Genomic DNA, 18,175 nt, shown 5'->3' with positions numbered 1-18,175 from the left:
ATCAGCTAAAAAATATTAAAAGTGGAGAAAATATGCTTAGTTCCCTGACCTTATCTGGAAAATAATACTTATTTTTAAATAGCTATGGGAAGGACATAGACCTTGATCTATGCTGTAAACCTTTGCCCTGCTTCCAGTCAGTCGATGAGCTGCAAGCTTCTATGAAAATGGCAGCTGAGTCCCAGATGAAAAATTATGCATCTCATAAACTGCTATTCTGCTGAAATGTCAAGCTATGGCAGGGCTGTACCTCAAACTCAGCACTTGGCATTTTCCTTCTGTCTGCTTTGTTGCCATGAAGCAAACATGAACAGTGAGGATTTGTGTAGGGCAGGTAGCAGGCGAGCTCCCTGTCAAAAATCTATTATTAGGGCTCTGATCTCTCCTGCACAGACCAGTGACGGCAGTACACTAAGAGAAATCAGACTGCTGCAAGGACACGATGGAAAACAGAGGACTCTTTGTGAATCCTGACATAATATATGCAAATAAGGGCTTTTAATGGCTGAGCTACATTGAACAGGAATAATAAAACAAAATTAAAATTGTACTATGGCATATATTTGTTTTTCACCCCTTTCCACACTGTTTTATAAATATATGTTAATGTAAATAGTCTTTAACTCTCAGTAAATATTTATACTAAACAGAAGTGCCTATGCATACATACATTTTGTTTTGTTTCCGGTGATGGGTTGCTTTTCATTCATTTCTATTGACCAAAATCCACACTGCACTGTCACTGATAGAACTGTGATTAGGAAAGTGAATGCTCTTGGTTGTTTTTTTCACTTTTAATGATGTGTCACAGAATTAAAATTAAAAGGCAGCCCTTATTATTATAACTGAAACTTTTTCAATATAATTCATGCATTTCAGATTAGAATATATGCCTCTATTAATAATGTCAATATACATTTTAATTTAATGAATTTAGTACCAAAAAACATTCCCTCAAACATCACAATTACTGTTGGACAGTGGTATTTTCAGTAAAAACACACAGCTCCACCAACTTACTTCAAAAGTAACTAAAATTATCTGCCTCGGCGGGTTTCCAGCAATTCTACATTCCTGAATTTAATGACTAAATCAGCTATTTAGATATATTCCTTCTGACATCCCTTGTGGGCAGCTATGAAGTTATAACACACAGATTTCTGAGTCTCTCTTTTTCTAGAAAACATACAAACACACATTCTCAATCATGCTGTACAATATATTTGTGCAAATAATGCCAAAATACTACAGAATGTAATAATTGGACAAAGCAATAACAGCAAATAGACATGAGGTATTTGAACTGCTACTGTAAAATACTGCAAGATTTTTGCAACAAAGCATTAAAGGAATACACAGTGAGTGCACCATAGAGAGATTTGCTTTTAACCTAAGTTTTTTGCTAAGTCCAGTGTATGCTTTTACAAATTTATCCCCTAAGGATTTGGCTTCCAGACAAAAACAAAGAAACAAACAGATGACAAAGAACAAAAAACCATGGAAATTCAAACAGAAGCCCTGCTCTATTTTGCCTGCAATAGATATCTTATTGTGCTGCAATGTGATGTGTTTTATAAAACACATCTGGAATATGGAAGCACAGTATGAAAGCTCACAAAAAAACCTTTTTTTTTAATTTTAAAATACATTTAAAGGAAAGAAATCTTAGGGAAGCATGCAGCTGCTGACAGTATATTAATATTTCTCTGGGAAACCTGGCATCTTATTCTGGTATCTATAGAATACGCATTTTCACAATAATTTATACAAACTAAAATATATCTTTTAGAGCCAGAGGTCACTATTCCCTGTGAGGAAAAAAACCACAGCATTAGCTTCTTATTAAGAAACAAATACTCTGCATTACATGTGTATAGGTAGAACTCAGGATAAAATCTCATGTGTACTACATTCTCAGACTTGAAAAATTGCTAGATCCATTGTAAAAGCTTCTTAATGGAAATCAAACTATGTCTCTAATCCTGCAAACACATATGATAGTTTGGAAAACATATCTTAATTTTAGTATTTTTCTTTCATCATAAGGGCTTATTTCCTTAACCATATTTTGTAGACTTCATTAGGACATTTCCACTTTTTGAGTAATGGGCAGTTCCTGTAAATTTATTTAAAAAAGAGATGAAGACTGGGATCCTGTAAGCACAATGTTCTCTCGGGTAACGGGGCCAAAGGAGTCCGCAGGGCTACCATAGCCCTTGGGCTCATCTGAGGCTTCATAGTGCCAATTGGAAATTACTTTTCTTTAGAAAACAACAATTTGTCAAAATTAGTGAAATTTTTCTTGCGAATAATTTTTGGCACCAAGATCGAGGTAAAATGAGAAGAAAAACCTGAAATATTTTACCATGCTAAATAGTAAGAGGGTAAACTTGGAATCCAGGGGACTGAGCAGGGACCTGGGCTCACACCTGGGATTTAAACCTGGCTCTCACAGGTCAGGCTCATGTGCAGGTCAGCAGGCTGTGCTAGTATGAGTGTGTATCCTGTGAGAGCTGTTTCTGTTTGTATTAATAATTCAATATTTGCAAGGAAGTGGAGAAGAGAGAGAGACTAATCCTACAGTCTAGTGGTCAGACATCCACCTGGGATACTGGGATCCTTCCCTGTCAAAACCACCCAAGAAACAGGAGGGTAGGACAGAGGAAAGAGTGATGCCTCTTGCAGCTTAGCAACTGTCAGCTGATCAAGGAAGGTCACTGCCTGAGCACTGGCTGGCAAGAAAACACCAATTGTGACAACTTGAAATTAAATGGGGGTTTCAAAGTAATCTCATTAAGTCTCTCCTTCTTTGAAAGAATTTTTAAAAAATATTTTAAAAAACCAGAGACATAAGTCTATTTTTAAAATATCTCAGGATTTGGCAATGATGTTAATAAACTTTTTTATTATTATTACTTTTATGAACACAAGACAAACCATAAGAAACTACCTGTAATTTAGTAATTTAAAGGGAATTATAAAAAAAAATTCTGCTTCAATGTCTTTCTTATCTAGAAAAATGAAGGACAAACTTCCTGCATAGAGTTGCTTCTGCATGAGGCAGACAAGAAGAGGAGGGATGAGGAGGCCAAGGGGAAATTTTATATGGAATATATTTTTTCAGTACGTGGCCAGGTAGGAGCACAATTCTGAACCCTGGAGGACAGCAAAGCCTGTAAGTCAAAATGTCAGGTTGCTGCTAGGCCAGGGCATTAACACATCTTCATTATCTGCTTTGTCAGAAACCTTTATCAAACTCAGAGGAGTTTGCACTCACCTGGAGAAGAAAACCTGCACTGTACTATGAAACGTGTGGACACAGTGAATTTAAAAACTCCTGAAGAACGTCGGTCCTTTAAGAGACCAGCTTCCTTCTACATGACCCAGGCCAGCGGACAGAGACAGGGGCTGGCCTGTGGCCTCATCTCGGGGTGTGAGGGGCTGTGTTCTGGGCTGGGGTGGCTCATCTCCAGTGTCTGGGGGCCACCTCCTCATGCACACCGCACCTCCACCCTGGCTCTTGGGAGCAAAGGGAAAGGCAGACAGCCGGGACAGGGCACGTTTCTCTATGCAACACCAAGGAAGGAAAGTGTCCCTGCTGCAGTTTCGGATTTTTGGTCTCTGAAGCACAAGCACCCTTCCAGACAGAACACCCTTATAACTGGCAGGCAATGCTGCTGGGGGTAGAGAGAGTTTCCTATGATTTATGTGCAAAAAGGAAGGGAAAAAGATAAGCAAGTTCAGACTGATCTAAAATCCAGTTTAACCCAGCACTCCAGAAATATTCCATTGCAAGCAACTCCATTCCAGCTGAACAATGCTGGGTCACCACTGCTGAGCCAAGGTACGTTTCACACCTCACCAGCACACCTGACTAAGGGGACCCTGTGCTGAGACTTCCACAGGGCTGAGGCCAGCTCCCACCTCACCCACCCATGGTCACACAGCACTGTGAGTGCGGCACCCTGCAGGTCAGGGGCTCCTGCCTCACTCACTGTACCTCTGTGCCATGTGAGCATCACCGCTAGTCCAGAATCTGTGCACATGGAAAAATCCAGAAAGCCCAACCCAGCTTGGCTATGCGCTGTATCTGCTCTAGGTTTGTGCATGACAGAACACAATAAACCAGCTGTGCTTTGGTAAAACACACTGAAAATGAACTAGACATTGTTTCTATAATAGTGTTGACTTTCACTTAAAAATGAATTCTCTCTTGAGAGGCATTATTTGAAAAAAACAACAAAAACTTACTGACTCTATCAGATAATAAAATAAAACAAGAAGTTTATGCACATCAAAATAGAAACCCAATACATTACGCTACGAAGCGTCTTTCATGCCAAGACCACAGAGCACTTCCCAACAAGCCTGTAGGCATGTAAGTGGTGTTACTGCCATTCCACAGACAGGAAATAAAGCACGGAAAGGTCAAGTGTCTGGCTGCAGGCCACACGTCTCAGCCGTAGCACGGCTGGGAACAGAAGTACGGCCACTCTGCCCCTTGCTCTGATGAGATGACACGCTCTCCCAAGTTTTGTAAGCATGCTAGCTCTCTTGATTTAAAATAGCTTTCCTACTTTTGTAGATTTGTATACTGCTATAACTGGCCACTGAGCAAAACGTACTATAACATGCTGCCAAGCCAACTGACTTTATTGGCTCTGTGGCTTTCTTTTGTGCAAGGAGTTGTGTGATTGGGACCTAGTGATGACGACTAAGCAAGAAACGTTTATATATTTGTCTGTTACATTATGCTCTTTCAAAACATAGTAAATTGACAGCACTTCCAGCGTTTTTCATATTTTTTAAATAACCAGATTTGCGTTACAGGTAATGGTGCGTTCTAAAATGTCATTTTCTCTCTCCTCTCACACATGTAAAACTTCAGGAAAAAATAAATTCATAGATACACACACACATATATATAAATAAAATAAAGAACTTTTCTTCAGGTCTACTTAGTATTATAAACCAGAGAAATGCTGGTACATCCTCACAGCTGAGCATGCAGGTGCCACTGTAATTTACACTGCATATGTGTTTCAAATTCGTGACATAAGAGACACACTTTTCATAATGCAGTCATTTTATAGATTTTATTAGGCAGACTTATGGTAGGAAGGAATATTCAGAAATTGCAACTTAAATGAGAAAATGTGAATGGTGTTACTTATATAAAATACTACTGCAATAGTTCTTTTATTAATTTTTAATGCACAGCACCCACTGTGACCTCCTTTATTCTTTTCCTGTCAACATGGCAGGCTAGAGAAATTGAAATGGGCTGTAGCTGTTCTCTTCTTGTTCCCCTCTTCCTACAATTTTGCATAATATTAAAATATAACATCTTATTGGACTGTCACTGTGAAATAATCATTATGCGACAGGCATAATGATTTTTTCTGATTGTTATCTCTTTCTTACTTTTCAGCATTCTCTAAAAAATTTCAAATTCCATGTAGCCATCTAAGGCAATAACACAATTTGCCACTGAATACACTCATCTGAATTAAAGTTTGTTTAAAAGTTACCTTTTGCTACATTTCTTATGGTTCTCAAAGGGTAACACCAGTCACATAAAATAAAGAACCTTTTTGCCTGTCCAGTCTCCTCCAATTATGTTTTTGGAGTGAGGTAGGAGATGGGTCTGATAGAATAGCATTTGACTCAATCAGGAGGACGCTACTACTTCTGTTATGTATATTTACTGCTACCTCTATCACCAAGGAGACTAATCTCCACACCAGTAAAGTCAAGAAGCTCACAGCATTGTCTTTGCAGGGCCAAGTTCGTGTTGTCACAGCAACAGAGCGCACAGGGTCAATAGATTAATACATTAGTGTGCACAGGCACTGAACTGGAGTGTAAAAGTTTTGCTGCTGGTTTGAAAATTAAACTGTGAAGCAGGACTTAAAAGTATGGCCTACACAAGGTATTCTTGTATATCTTGAGGAATAGGCTACAAAAATATGCATATATTTGCATAATACTGTCTATCATTTTTACCACAGTGTGAAGAGGAGGAAATAACATCCCTGGAAGAGGTGCACTCAGTGGGAAGGAGGGAGAAAGGCTGAAGATCAGGCTATGAAACATATACTGCATTTGGATTGTTGATATTTCCCCCTGCGATGCCCTTTCATTAGCCTCTGTCTAACATGGGGCCTGACAATTGTGACAGGATGAAAAATTTGAGGAAAAGCGAGGGTCGCGAGGGAAGAGATTTCCTTCCCTCTCCAGTGACCCTATCACAGTATTCTGATGCAGTGCTTTACCATTAAGGAAAGGGCAACCCAAGAGCCTTCACACTTAATCTGTTCCATCTGTCATGACTTAGAAACACTGACCAGCAGTGAGCTTTAAGGACTCGGTGCGACTGCAGACATGATATTCTAGCCCACTACAAGGACCTCCTGATGTTTTGAAAGCCTCCAAGGAAGTACCACGCATCAAAAAGGGCAACACCTACCTGACATCCCACCATATGTGGTCCTCAGTCCTCTACCAACTGCTGGCCAAGGTGTGCTGTCTGCTTTCAGTCCCATCAGTCCTGACACAGTGTTGGTGGCTGTAACACCATCTGCGCCACCTGTGAAAGAAAAGGTCAGTCACTTTTTGTTAAATCATGTGTATAAAAACAAGAGAGGAAAAAATACAAGAGAAAACCTGTGAAACTCTGAAATAACTAGGAATTCAAATAAAGAGCTGAAGGGCAAAAGCAACAAACTGCAAGCAGATGCGCAAAAAGGTCCTTAAGACCAATCCTGGGCTGATAAATTTAGCATTAGCTTCGAGGCAGGCTGTATTAGTTGAAAGAGCTGTAAGGGCTGTAAGACAGCATGTGCAAAACACTGGGGCTGACAGATACATCTCTGCCCTTCAGCTGTGTGGGCCAGAACTTGTTAGAGTGGTTGTTCATGACCTGAGGGTACCCCAGGACAGGGGCCACCTCCTGCAAGCTTCTGAGCAGCAAGACAGTGTGACACAGAAACAATGACCACAGTTCTAAGTGACAGATTAATGCACCTACTTGCAAATTTACTTCCTCTCATGTTGTACTTTAAGCTCTAAAGAAAAAAAAAAACCAGCTTCAAATGGTGTATTTTTGTTTTCTCAGGACACACATGTAATTTTTACTACTAAATACAGGAATAGGGGAATTAACAGTGGTATGGTAAACATAAATATGACAGAAGTAAGAGCGTGCAGGCAAAGACATACAAACATATACAATTTATTGTTAACAGTCTACCATGGTTCTCTTCACATATTGCTATATTTTAGATGCATGGACCTTTGATCGTTGTGCTTATTCTATATAGATCAAACAAACTATTTTCATATTAGTTTCTGTTATTCCAGTAACACTCCTATCATATCCCATCCAGTAAATTCGTAAATCTGCACAGCTTGTGCACTGGAGTCACTCACCTTCCTGCGCAGCCGTTGCAATATTCACAATATCAGTGACATTTGGGGTCAGCTTGGCAAAGAAAGGAATTTGAACAGCTTGTCTAACCCAGCGACAGATGTTCCGTACCAGCTCTGGATCCTGTTCAAATAGGTCAGATAAATACAGAACATAATTAAAAGTAATATGAACAAAAGGTATATCAAGGAAATAGAAAACTTTGCTATAAGTGGCTATACGGCAATTTTGTGAAATTGCACATCAGAACTGAACCTTGTCTCATTACTTAACTTATTTCAGACACATCGAATAACTGCAAATCCAATACAGAAAGGTTAGTGCATGAGAAAAAAATCAATTTTTTTTCAAAAAGACAAAAATATCACAAAACATTCCCTTCCCAGAGAGAGGAAAACACTATTTTGGATGACAGAGATTTTCTTTACGTATTTATTTCAAAATTTACTTTTCAGTTTTAATGACTCACTCTATGTAAGGTATACTAAAACTAAGCAGTATCCTATGGAATAATGTGAACCTGAAGCACTGGATGATTATGCCTCGATCAGAACAACAAGGATGAATCGAGGTTCTAGGGCTATCAGAACACAATTCAGCATTTCTGAACTCTGAGAATAGCTCAGGATGGCCAGAGTGTAAATGAAAGATCAAAAACTTCTGTTAAAGCCAGAAATCAAAATCTTCGAGTGTTGGTTTTTCCTGATTTCCAGGCATTTACTTCCCTTAAGGAATAGGTCTAATGTAGACAGTAATCAACTATCCTTTCCATTGAGAATAGCTCAGTGGAACTAACATCTGCATCTGGTGCATGTAATGGTTGTTGTTCGATATAACTCCTAGTATGGGTTCTTCTTTTTTTTTCTGTTGCCAATTGATAATGCTCTTCAACAAATACCTTAAAGTTTGCAATACTGATCCACGTAGAATGTGGTGCATGTTCTGGTTAAAAACTGAATGGTGCTATCACAAGATTTAGGATTTACTACAAGTAGTACCTATGAGTCGGCTATTTGGTACTGCAGCAATTATTTACATTTACTAAGTCTTTATCACTCAGATAATTAAATGTCATATATTAATTATTTCCTCCCATGTGGATATTGTAAAAACTCAGAAACCTGGATTGCTATGTAGTAACTGAGAAAGGGATGGGACTAAATGAAGTTTAGTTTAAAACAATCTGGTGGACAGCAAGGTTGCCAGTCTAGTGAACACACAGGAACTATCCCCCTGTTGTTTGTTCTTTTTACACCAATGGTTACATACAAACAAAAAACCCCACAGGCTGTGTTCCTAGAAAGAACACAGCGCTTGACACGAACAGTAAAACCCTAAGACTTAGCTGTGCCATTCCTATAAAAAAGGTGATCTCCCCGCCCATGCAGCTTCCATGAAATATGTATGAACGCTGCACCAGCAGTATGAAAGTAGTTGCATCTTTGACTTTCATTTCTGTTTTGAATTTCCTTGAGGCCCAATGCAGAAATGATAGCCCCTCCAGAAGACATGAATTGTATATCCTTTATGTTAATTCTTCTCCTTAGAAATCCTTGTAATAACGTTCAGGATGTTGGCACCACATAACTCATTATGCTGACTTCATTGAGCTTACAGTGGTGCCATAAAAATTCTTACTCCTACATACACTAATGCTTTAAAAAATACAATTATTTTAATCTACACTGAATAACTTGTTCAGAGATGTCTTTCATACAAAACCAATTTTCACCCTAGTTTGTCTTTCTTAATAAATAATAATTGACTAATTTTTTTTTTCTCCAAAAGTAAGTAAAGATCTTTATTTTCAATCATTCTGCTTTTCACACACCAAGATTAATGCAATGAATGCAATGGAACAGTCTTCTATTTCTCAAGCTAATAAACAGTTCAAATATCTGATTGCACGGCACATGATTAGACAAAGCCCTTAAAATGCTCACTTGTATCAGCCTTGGAAAACTGCCCATTTTTGTTACCAATAAAACCACAGGTAAATTAATAGGAACATAATTTGAAAATTCAACTGAAGGAAAAAATAGGAATGTTTAGTGAGGAAACATACAAAAAAATGAAACATAAGTGAACACAGTGCTTTGCTGTATAGCAAGACATACAGTGGAAAGGTGATAAATTTTATACAAAAATTAGAATTTCCATTAAATTTGACAATTTTGGACTGAAAAAGGTATTTCTAAAGCTGATTTTTTTCTCCTGTAATATTTTATCTAATTTATTTGCTCTTGAAATAAATATCACATGAAGATAATACTGGCTAACTTTAAAAAACTACTGTTTACCCTTGCACCACACCCAAAACACACACACACAAGCATAATGTATCTCGCTGCTTCCCTTTTCAGTGCGAGTCCTGATGGAGCACCCAGATGATCCATTTTCTACCCTCCTCCTCCACCTCCTTGCTCTGCTCTGCCTCCAGACTCTCCTGCTCAGATTCCTCCCAGTGCAGTGGCCAACACCAGTGAGCCACCTCAGCCCATCCTCTCTCCCCTCACCCCAGTGGTCACAGACTAAGCTTCCCTGCTGCCAGAGGGACTTCTATGCCATGAAGTCACTCCATGAGAATACCAGTGCTCTACAGGCAACTAACATATTCTCAAAAAGTAATAATATCCACGCCTGGTTTTATTTTTTAACTCACATTTTCTTCTTTAGATCATTCAGAAAAGTTATTTGTTAATTTATAAATTTCATAATTCTCTACTATATTTGCACTGAGGACTTGGAAAAATGCATCATAAGCATTCAGATGGTTGAAAACAAAAGATACTCATGTCAATAGACAGCTAATTTTCATAGGAAATGAATAAACTACATTTATATAAACCATGAGAAGCTCACTGGGTGGTACACAACCTCTTCACAGAAATCTGCCTTTAGACTAAGAACAATTTGCAGAGGTCACACAAGAACACAAATTTTGAGAAACATTAAAGTGATTAGAAACAGAGAATTTACTTCTAAATGCAATCATTGACTAAAGAAATGCAGTTCAAAACTTCAGATTTCTGAGAATATTAATTTGTCATATTCAACAAAGTTTTAAACTTGGGTTCAAATTCAACAACATGAGTAGCATGATACCAAAAACTAGTTTTGAAGAGGTTATGTACGGGCTTTATTTTGCCTAATTAATTCAGCTGATTGAGGGCCTCCCACCTACCTGGATTTCTGAAAGACTGACCCCAATTTACAAATTGGTTTTACTGATTCTAAGCAGAGGTTGGACTTATAAAACTTTCAGGGATGAGCATATAACTTGTGAAAGAACGAATCTTGAGGTCTGTAAAAATATCTGTCACTCCTAATACAACATAAATATCTTTTTTTATCCCATTCCAACTTTACAAAAGTGCCTGCAGCTTTTATCATTGATAAAGTGGTTGATGAAGCCTGCATAGTTAAGAAATATTTTCTAAATGGCTTGATAAGTAAAATGTAATAACATAAGCCGTAAAAGCAGATGGGCATTTGTATTCACAAAATCAACAATATCAACTAAATAAAATACTATTCTGCTTAATTTAGTACATTTAGTAATGCTTTTGGTTCAGAGTCTACCATGTTGCTATAAATTATCTTCTTTCATTACACATAACTAGGTTTGTTGGTTCTCTTATTAACAATGATACAGTGAGATTGTTACAGAATGTGTAGCATAATTTTGCACTGTGTGTCAATCCAGAAGAATGAACAAATGCTTCGATGGACTGTGACATCCATTGCTACCACACTTCATTAATCTGCTGTATTTTTATTTTTTTTTAAACAAACCCTATCTAAATAAAAGCTTGGTAAAATTAACATCAGCTAAAAGATAATATTGATTCATGCAGTGTACCTACAGGAATCTGTTGGCAATTTAATACCATATAAAGTCTCTTTTGGTATGAGCTGTACATCAGTGTGTCTTCTGTCTTCCTGTTCTTAATCAAATATTGCTTGTTTATTCCAAAGGCACAGGAGATTTGAATGTTACAGGGGTTGTCTTTTTACTTCCCTAAGCAGCAGTACAGAATCATTTTTCCTGAATATTCATTATAGCCTTGGGCTAGATGGAGCTTTTAATCCTAACTACTCATTGCCAATGGGTAGATATACTAGAGGAAAAACAACCATTCACCTTTTTTTCTAAATGATCACATGATAAGCTTAACTACAACCAAAACTATAAGACCTCAGAAATTAAAGCAGCAAGTTGTCTACTGATTGCATTTGGCATCAGTAATGAGATGAATCCCCTGGCCTATCACCCCCAAGGCAGATACATCCTGCATGTTTAAAAAGGAGCATGAAAATGCTGTGCATGGAGTAGGTCACCTCTCCTTGTGTTTCATGGAAAGAAACAAAACCTTGATGAGATTACCATATAAATGTCTGGTTGCAGATTTCTGGAAATTTTTATTGTAACCTATTTTCAATGTTCTTGCAGGGTTCTCATTTTTACACTATCCTGTTACTGCACAATATTTACACCGTATCCAGAACACCTCTCTGAGGTAGGAGAGCACTATTATACTTGTTCAATAAATGGAGAGAGGAAAGTCAGATAGCCTGAGGTGCACCTCCTACAACTCACCTTGCTTTGGTGCCCAGTTTTTACTAAATCATTTGCATAAGGCCCCAAAAAGGTTTGTCTGGCAGAAACTGCACTTGATTCTTTGGAATACCATAGATAATTGGAATAATTTGGAATAACCATGAGATACTCTCCCCAGTAACAACAGAAATATTTTTCATACTTGAATTCGAATAGTTTTTCAGATTACTTGAGTAATGCAAAAGATAGAAATATAACTACTTTAGGGTAACAAACATGTGTTTCCTAACTATGCAAATAGTCCTCAGGAAGCACATACGTGTGAGAGCGTGTATATATGTGTGTGTGCACATATAAAGAATACAAATGTCAGTCTGAAAGATGTCATAAAAATAAACTTGTTCCCCCAAAACCTTAATAAGAAAGGTTACCACTAAGTAGAGCACATTAGCTGATCTTGTCTAATTAGTGCCACATAAAATGGACCATAAATAATGGTAGCAGTTCTGTCTCACTAAGAACAGGATAAGGACTTGTGCAGTTGTGGAAAGTATGAAAACATAACTTTTCTCAGACAAAATGCTGACTTTACATATGTATGAAGGTTTCCTTACATAGGACTACCGGATTTATCATCACAGGTCACACTGATGATTTGTGCAAACCCATTATCCTGACTGTGCTGGGAAGTTCTAGATGGCACAAAGAGTGTTGCAAGATTCATTAAGACTTTGCATGTAAACTCCTTAAACCTCATGTATCACTGATTAAAATGACCTAAACAAAAAGCTGCAGAAATTAAAATACTTTATTGTATTTAATGCAAGCGTAAGTCTCATCCGCCTCATACATAAAAGTCTTTGATGGTCACATACCTATTCTCATATATATCTCTTGCCAATGAGTTTTATAGCTAAATCATGCATTATTTCAGCATGTTTGCAATTTTAAATACTGACAGTAAGTTACAGAGGACTTATTTTATCTTTTTATTAACAGACATGGGATTCCTTATATACAGTTAGTAGGCAAGTGGCATCGAGAGTCCCTCATCGTTGCATTCTTCTCATGGCAGATTTTCTTTCTAAACTGGCTCTTCAGAAAGATTTTGTATCCCCTTATACCTATTATCATTAGAGGAATTTTTCATATGAAAAAATGTTCTACAGTTAACTTCCTCATTCTGAACAGTAGATACATTTTCCAAAAGAGCATTGATAGCTATGGGAAAAGGAGAGAGTTCCTTAAAATATGAAGAAAAAGTAAAAGTAGGGGAATTCCAGCTTAAAAGATCACAAATCAGTATCTTTAGCTTTCACCACTTTTTTTTAATATAAATATATTACTATTGATCTTTTCCACAGCTCTTTTCTCCCTCCTCCTATGAGAGGCCCAACACTGTCTTCATAAAACTGCCTCTCTCTAAACCTACACAAAACTTCCACAGTATCTAAATACAGAATTGCAGTCAATCACTATAGTAAAAGAGTCACCATTGCAGAATCTCATGGTTAATTTTACTGTCTTCTTACTGTGTTCTTAGGTTGTGCATTTGTCCCATTTCAAACTTAATTAAAGCTAACAATTCTTTTAAAGCCTGTCAAAAAAAGGGAAGGATTTCCCAGGATGGAAGACGAATAACTCTCCACTTCTCATCTGGAGTAAAAAATTCTTCCTCATTTCTCAGGAAATTTGACAGCTTTTGGTCAACATCTATTGACCGCAGCTGTCAAGAAGAAAGAAATGAGGCAGTTTAACCTAAGGCAGGAATAACAGTTTTCACAGTTGTATGTGAAGCTATCCATATATATTAGGAAAAATTAAAAAAAATGCCCAAATTACTTCAGAGGCTTTGGGTTAGCCTGGTCAGTCTCACAAAAATGTAGGTGTTGGTTGAGAGTTTATATCCTTCTGGCAAGAATCCATGATATGATGTGATGTGAAACCAATGTCACAAAATAAACTTTTAGAGATAACGGCGGTATGGGAATTCACGACCCTTTTGCAGTTGTATTGGTTTTTTGCATGAGATCCTAGGTATACAGTTGAGCCAAAACAAACAAACAAAAAACCCTCAAATTTCAAAAGCTCATTAAATATCTTCAATAAAATGGTACAGGAAAATCCTATTCAGGATAAAAATTCAAAAACATCCAAAAATGGATAATTTCATATTTTGTTCCAGTAGGATAAAAATGTTTCATTCCAGTTTAGGCCTTCAGCTTTTTTTGATTAACTTGTACTTTGAAACAAGAGGTCTTTTCAATATGAAGGGATGTTGTAGAGGGTTTTTCTGGGGGAAGAACTACTAAAAGATCAGAGATTCAGATGAGAAAAATGAACCAAATTTCACATAGTTACCATTTAACTAAACTACCATAGCAACAATACGCACTGAAACTACTGTTCACTGGTTTAATTCAAGGACATATTTATTTTTTACTCTCTTACATACTCTAAAATGCTCCTTTACTTAAAAAAGTCTTTTAAAACAAGTCTACTGGGTAAATTAAGACATTTATGTTGTTTCTACATAGTAAAATGTTCTCTTTATAATTTGAACAAAACCTGTAATATTTTTAAACTGAAAAGATATCTTATTTAACTAAACAAGTCCTACTAGTGAAACAAGCACATTTTTGCTTACAAAATACTGCAGATTAAGATGTAGAAGTATAGCTTTGAAAATATAGTTATTATATTCTTTCTTTTGCTTATAGTCCTTTCACTCAGACAAAAACATTACCACTTGAGACCATGTAAAGACTGTATTTTTATCCTGTATTTTAATTTGATTTAAAAAAATATTTATAGAGAGTAATGACTCCCAATTCATAGATGTTTTTACCAAAGTAAAAATCTAAGCAAGAGCTGAGAGACTTGATTCAATTTCCCCCCCACCGCCGTGGTAAGTTGTAAGACCTAAAAAACTCCTGCCACCTAGCTCCATTCTTAGATACTTGGACTTTATTAATTTATAGTAAAGCTGCAAGAATGTTGTCACGATTTGATCAGCTGCTCTTCTGATCAGTCACTGAAAGTTCCACTTGGGGGAGCCTAATTGAGATTCTCCTTTTCTTCCAGTGATACCAATGTGTCACTGGACAAAATCAAGTCACTCTGGATTAGGTCCAGGCTTTGGTCATGGCTGAGCTGAGAAGTCAAAGCTCTTAGACCCTGTCTATACTGAGAGAGATAACAGTGGGTATTGAGAAAAGCCAGCATGAGATTGTGACAGTACTGTGGCTGCTATTTCTCAAAGGAGTCACAGGCTCTTCTCAGGCTACTTTGAAAAACTGGAAGAAAAAATTGGTGCAAATAAAAGAACAGAACTATAAATTTAAATGTGTTCAACCAAATAATCCTGAAAAGACACATAAAAGCTTTTTACCGAATCAGAATTTCAATTTTAGCAGATCCCCATTTCCCTCTTCTGTCTTACTCTCCTTTGGTATCAAAATAACTATTTCTTCCTACTTCAGCTCTACAATTAGAACCTTTGAAAGATGTTAAAAGCACAAGAAAAATACCCTTTGATCACCTCACTCTATTCCATATAAAAAAAAGGAACAATAAGTTGTTGCAGTGTTTCTTTATTGTACTACACTACTGGAGCTGCACAAATGAACGATGCTTAACAGTACATCAAAACACAGACAAAAAACCACCCCCAAACAAAAAGAACCCGCTCCAACAAGTTTTAACATATCACATCTAAAAGCTGTCAATTTTAACACAGGTCAGTATCCAATCTCAAGAACACATTTATCAAAGTGCTGTGTTGATGATCCACTTTGGACACCTTATTAGCAGCATGGCACTCCTATATCCCTTCTTTGATAATGTCACACCTCATGACTGAAAACCAATGTGCAGACAAGGTCAAAAATGAGCTGTAGATTTTTGGTTGACCAGTAAACAAAAGTACAAAACATATTTTGCGTTGGGAGTTAGAACAACATTTAGAGTAATGTCAAGATCAAGCACAACTTAAAAGGTTGGTGGCTGCCTTTAGTCAGCTTTGTAATTGTTCCCTTTTCAGATCACAGAAACGCTTTTTGTTTTCTCCCCAGCACTACAAGGAAACAATTGAATTTATTTTGAAAACTGTTTCTCTGTGTAGGTGGTCAAACCATAATATTTTTCCTTGTTCCAAATGTTTGGGTTTTGTTTCACTTACTTTTAATTTAAAAATGTTAATCTAAGCACCCAGAAGAAACATCACTCTTAGAAAACTTTCTACTTTTAAAATTAACTTTAAGGCTTTTTATATATGTTTATAGTTATCTTGCATGATAGGAAAAATTCTCTTTTTGTTTCATTGAGGTATGTCAGTTAAAACTGTAGCAATCACAGTTTATAGCTATTGATTTTAATGCACTATTAAGAGAGTCAGACGATTTTTTTTGGTTGTCAGAATAAACATTAACAGTAGTTGCCTGAAAGCGTGATGCACAGATTGGCAGTTCAAATTAACAAATTATTTGTTCCAGTACCAATTGGGCTTAAACATTCTAAGTGAAAAATGTGAAACTGCACATTTACCTAATATAAACTTCTTAGACATCCTAACTGGAAAGATTTATTTATCAACAGCATTGGTATATGTGAAGTGTTGACTAATAAAAATGCTTTTTTACCCCTGACAGACAAAAACATTTTATCTTGGTTGTTTCTAACCAACCAAACTAATGTTTCTTGTAGCACTGTGAAAAAGTGGTATGCAGCATGATTAAACAATATTTCAGCTCTTTAGTTCATGCAGAGGTCACCTGCTAGAAGGCATAAAGATTTGATTAGGTTTACGTCATACATGAAATATTCTAAAGGGAAGCACAGAACCCAAACATATGAGAGTTACAGCTACAAATAGCTTTCTCTTGTGGTCAGATAGGCAAGCCCTGTCCTTTCCTATAATAATGAGGCAGAAGATACCAAACAGTTGAGGAAATCATAAACCTTTGAAACAACCAAATTAGGGAATGTAAAACCTATGCTCTGAGAAAAATTTGCCATTCACTTTTTAAATAATCATCAAATGGTCTTGTATTGAGATTTGTCCTACTGTAAAGAGCAAGATTCCCAGCAAACTGTCTAACTTTACCAGGAGCTGAGGCAAAATGTAAAAAAGTATGACACTAGTCCTGAAAATTCTTGTGTAGGTAGTGAAGAGACTAGTTAACACACTGTTAATTAACTTTATCAAACAATGGGATAAAACTGAAATCATAGAAAGAAAAAGCTATTAATGTGCACTGTGTGAATAACTTTTATTGTACACCAAGATAAACAACCTTAAAATATTTTATCTTACCTCAACACTTACTTGTTGGTGATCATTTCCTTTCCAATAAATCCTGTTTACCAGATACCATCGTTATGAAAAACTGCAATAACTTTATGCTGCAACTACATATCCAAAGGCAATCCACAGGGTCTGGACATTTAACCACAGAAATATGCTTGCCCGAGTTTTCTACAATTCCCTTTTCTGAAAAGTTCTCAGGGCATTAAATACAATTTCAAAAACAAGTATAGGTTGCCATTTGGTTTAAAAAAAATAATGGTTTTGTTTCTTTACAGGAACCACTCACTATATGCTTCATTGTAGTTAGACTACTGAAGTCTTATTAAAATAGCCAAGATCTTTTTGTTTCCTTTTTAAACAGTGGCAGGTCAGTGATATTTTGGCCAAACGAATCTTCATTGTGACACCTGTCAAACATAATGTGAATTTCAGCAGAAATGCTTCCATCATAGTGAGACTAAAAATAAGGGTATCCTCAAATCGCTTTCATGTCTTCATGATTTCCAAGGAAAGAGAATCACCTTTACATTTTCTAATGCATTATATTATATTTTCTAAATATATTCCGCAGAGAATGCTTTCCATACATAAATATAAGTCACCACACGTAAACAGTATTTAAAACCTTATTAACAGCCATAGCATGTCATTAAAAAATTTCAGCAAGTTGGTAATGCTGTTAACATTACTGTCCTATTTATAATCCCTTTTTATTTTCCATTTTGTCTTTTGAGTAATTCAATTAAAAATCCTTCAAAGCAATAAAAGTGGATTAAATGTTGTCAAACCACAATATAAAATTACAGAATAGTGTTCTGAGGATGAATTTATTAAACTTTGGATCTTAATTCACTTCTTCTTGAGTGTATGAAAGAAG

General features: G+C 36.6%; 1 protein-coding gene across 4 annotated transcripts in view; it reads right to left on the bottom strand.

Annotated features, from left to right (window-relative positions):
- DPYD (dihydropyrimidine dehydrogenase) overlaps nucleotides 1-18,175 on the bottom strand; it is a 336,847-nt gene that overhangs the window by 83,817 nt on the left and 234,855 nt on the right. For all 4 annotated transcript variants that reach the window (XR_001876800.1, XM_017827217.1, XM_017827219.1 and 1 more), the window contains 2 exons: nucleotides 7,432-7,552; nucleotides 6,470-6,589 (listed from right to left, as the gene is read on the bottom strand). Coding sequence is in view for 3 of the 4 variants with exons in the window: in XM_017827217.1 (XP_017682706.1) it covers nucleotides 6,470-6,589; nucleotides 7,432-7,552 (241 nt within the window). In the remaining variant the exon portion in view is untranslated. The remainder of the gene's footprint in view (nucleotides 1-6,469; nucleotides 6,590-7,431; nucleotides 7,553-18,175) is intronic.

This window comes from Lepidothrix coronata, unplaced genomic scaffold, assembly GCF_001604755.1.
Source record: "Lepidothrix coronata isolate B3197 unplaced genomic scaffold, Lepidothrix_coronata-1.0 Scaffold136, whole genome shotgun sequence".
Lineage (NCBI taxonomy): Eukaryota > Metazoa > Chordata > Aves > Passeriformes > Pipridae > Lepidothrix > Lepidothrix coronata.
The sequence above is the reverse complement of the archived record's forward strand: the minus strand, read 5'-3'. Positions and strand labels throughout refer to the sequence as shown.